The 2943-nt window shown below is 31.0% G+C and overlaps 1 protein-coding gene across 1 annotated transcript; it reads right to left on the bottom strand.

Annotated features, from left to right (window-relative positions):
- Nucleotides 1-1111: 1111 nt before the first annotated feature.
- Nucleotides 1112-1465, bottom strand: LOC141703123 (CENP-B homolog protein 2-like). The gene has a single exon (XM_074506723.1). The coding sequence runs from the start codon at nucleotides 1463-1465 to the stop codon at nucleotides 1112-1114; it is 354 nt and encodes a 117-aa protein (XP_074362824.1).
- Between the last annotated feature and the right edge of the window lie 1478 nt (nucleotides 1466-2943).

The raw sequence follows: 2943 nt of genomic DNA, 5'->3' as shown, positions 1-2943 counted from the left end.
TATATATATATATATATTTCATGTCCCCTGTGAATCAGAAAAATATTTCATGATACTAGCTTGCTTTAGGTTTGATTATCCAATAACTTTTACATTATCTAATATCTTCCGAATTGTCTTCACCTCATCTTTGTGGTCGCCTTCTTGTTCTAATAAGAATATCTCTATTGGTTGTAACATTTGAATAATGCTAGATGTCAAAATTTTAGGTATCTCGTGACCGGTATCTTCTTCTTCATCCGCCTCCGATTCATTTTTATTTGATTGACTTAGCAATGTCTCAACAATATCTTGTTCCGTTGGAGTGTAGTAAATCTCTTGCTCGGCCAGAAAATCAAGTAATTAATTAACATCCATTGGATTCTTATACTACATGTTCTATATTAGGTCGTTTAGTTCTTGAATAACAACCTGCGTGTCATTATCTTTCACCATAACCACCTGTTCTGGTAGGACGGTATGAATTTTACAATGAAGGAAACAACTCGCGATGCTTTGTGGTTTAACATCCAATGTCCATTCTGCCACAACCAAACGAATTGCTTCCAGGATATTAAATTTTTCAGGATATGGAGTATTAGTCTCTAAATGTTCAAGAAGTTTGCGAGTGAACGACGATGATAGTATGCCTTAATATTACGAATAATTCCAGCATCACATGGTTGCAATTATAATGTCATATTTGGTGGAAGATAATGCACTATAGTGTTTCTAAGATGGATTTGATTTTGAAGCTCTCCCAGTGGTACATGTGCACTGCAATTGTCAAGGAGAAGCAACACTTTTCGATTTTTTACGTGTTGATCAAAATCTTTAAGCCATTCTAGGAAGAGAGTTTGTGCCATCCAAGCCTTTTGATTTGCTCGATATTGACACCCAAGATTATCTCGATTAATATGCTTAAAACATCGTGTATTTAAGTATTTTCCAATCCCCCACAAGGGGAATTTGTCACTTCCATCTCCATTAGTGCATACAACCACAATCATTCTTCCCTTATTTTGCTTGCGACCTTCGAGTTTTTGCATTGCCAAAGAGTTATCAGCCTAGTTTGATCATATTTTTGTTAAAGTCCATGCATCCATGAAAACTCATGCAAATAAATTAAATATTAAAAAATAAAATTTAACTGTAATCTATAGAAGAGTCCAGTTTCATCCATATTATAAATGGCTTTCCAATCGTATTGATCAAGAACATTCTTCAAACTAGGAATCACATCTTCAACTGCTTGCATATCAACAGTTCCGCTTTCTCCAAAACGTCGAAAAAAATCTATTCCATGACGTTGCTTAAATCTCTCCAACCACCCATTTGAGAAGTCAGATAAATTTGCACCAGAATATAATTTATTAAGAAAAAACGCACCTTTTTCTTTCACAAGATCACTAGTGATATTAATCTTAGTTTGATATGTATGAACCCACTCCAATAACGTCGTTTCCATGAGCGGGTATGTAACCATTTTTTGGCGCCTTGAACTATTACTTACTTTATCAACATTGAGTAGTTCTGCACTACGACTAAGTGTATTGGATATGGTAGATTGGGTAATTTTGAGATTATGTTTCTTCTTCAGCCACTATTGTAGATTTTTTTGAGTTACATTAGGGTGGTCTTTTTTGTACCGGCATAATTCTTTTCGAATTTTATCAGTCATTGTAATATGGAGATATTGTTTAGGAGACATATTTTCTAGAAGAGTAGATAACTTTTGATAAAGTTCTCTAATTTATACATGTAACTTTTAAAATCGAAAAGACTCAAGTTCATGAATGGGATTGAATGGTCATTAATTTTTTTAGAAATTTAAGAAAGTACTAGAATCTGGTTAGTTAATATAGAAATGTATTGAATAATTTTTTTTTTTAATTCTAGTTAGTTAAATATAGACATATAAAAAGTATAATGTATATTAGTAATTAAAATTAAATTATTTTTAAACTAAAAAAATACAAACTTCTCGTATGTGATAACCTCTCTAAAGTGATGATTTTTCCGGTTCCATGATATTACTTTAGAGGGATTATACTGCAGAGGTTGATCTGAAATAGTCAGCCGATAACCGTCCTAGCATAAAACTGATTCCTACGAGAACCTTGCTTGCATACACATGATGCCCCAAAAATTTAAAATTCTATGTTATTTGGGGCTTGTTTGGCTGTTGTGTAAAAAGAGGCTTATTTACTCATAAACTTATAAGTACTTATCGACGAGTGTTTGTCGACCCAATTTATAAGTTGTAAATTCAACTTAACAGTTGATAAGTTAAATTTTAATCTAATTTAAAATTCATGAATTAAGATAATTATATTTATAAATTATTTATTTTTATTTATTTAAGTAAAAAAAATTCTGACTTATAGGTAAATGTATCCAAACACTTAATTAACTAATAAGTATTCTTTTACTTATTATTTATAAGTCAATTATTCATTTTAAGTTATAAATTATTTATTTTAAGATTTCTCAAACGAACTTAATCACTGCATTTGGTTGAAGTTTTGATTAATATTTTGGGTTACCCGTACCGAGCTTGTTAATGAACGACAATTTCATGCTTACAAGTATGTTTTGCTATTACTCCGAACCTGTAAAGAAGAAAGTTAGGTAAAAAAAGTCTTCCTCGTTACGAATATTAGGCTCGTACCAAAAGCATGGCGAAAGATGACGCAGGATATTATTATTTGATTAAGATCTGCAAAGCTGAAATTATTTCTCAAGTTATTCCTTAAGTTATTTGGATAAAGAAATATTAAAAGTAAAGAACTTGAACACAAATTTGATAATGGAAATCGACCTAAAGCACCCATTCGAGAGTCAATAAAATAAATGGGAGCACCTTGAACAAGCACATCGATTAAGTAGATGTATGATAAGTAATCAATGCATTAAAATTTTAAGATATTAAACAAAGATTTTATCATAATTTTAACATTATTT

The sequence above is a fragment of the Apium graveolens genome, chromosome 2 (assembly GCF_009905375.1).
Source record: "Apium graveolens cultivar Ventura chromosome 2, ASM990537v1, whole genome shotgun sequence".
In the NCBI taxonomy this organism is placed as follows: domain Eukaryota; kingdom Viridiplantae; phylum Streptophyta; class Magnoliopsida; order Apiales; family Apiaceae; genus Apium; species Apium graveolens.
The sequence above is the reverse complement of the archived record's forward strand: the minus strand, read 5'-3'. Positions and strand labels throughout refer to the sequence as shown.

What these genes read in the sequence shown, in the direction of transcription:
- LOC141703123 (XM_074506723.1), bottom strand. Translation starts at nt 1,465, where the DNA reads ATGGTTACATACCCGCTCATGGAAACGACGTTATTGGAGTGGGTTCAT.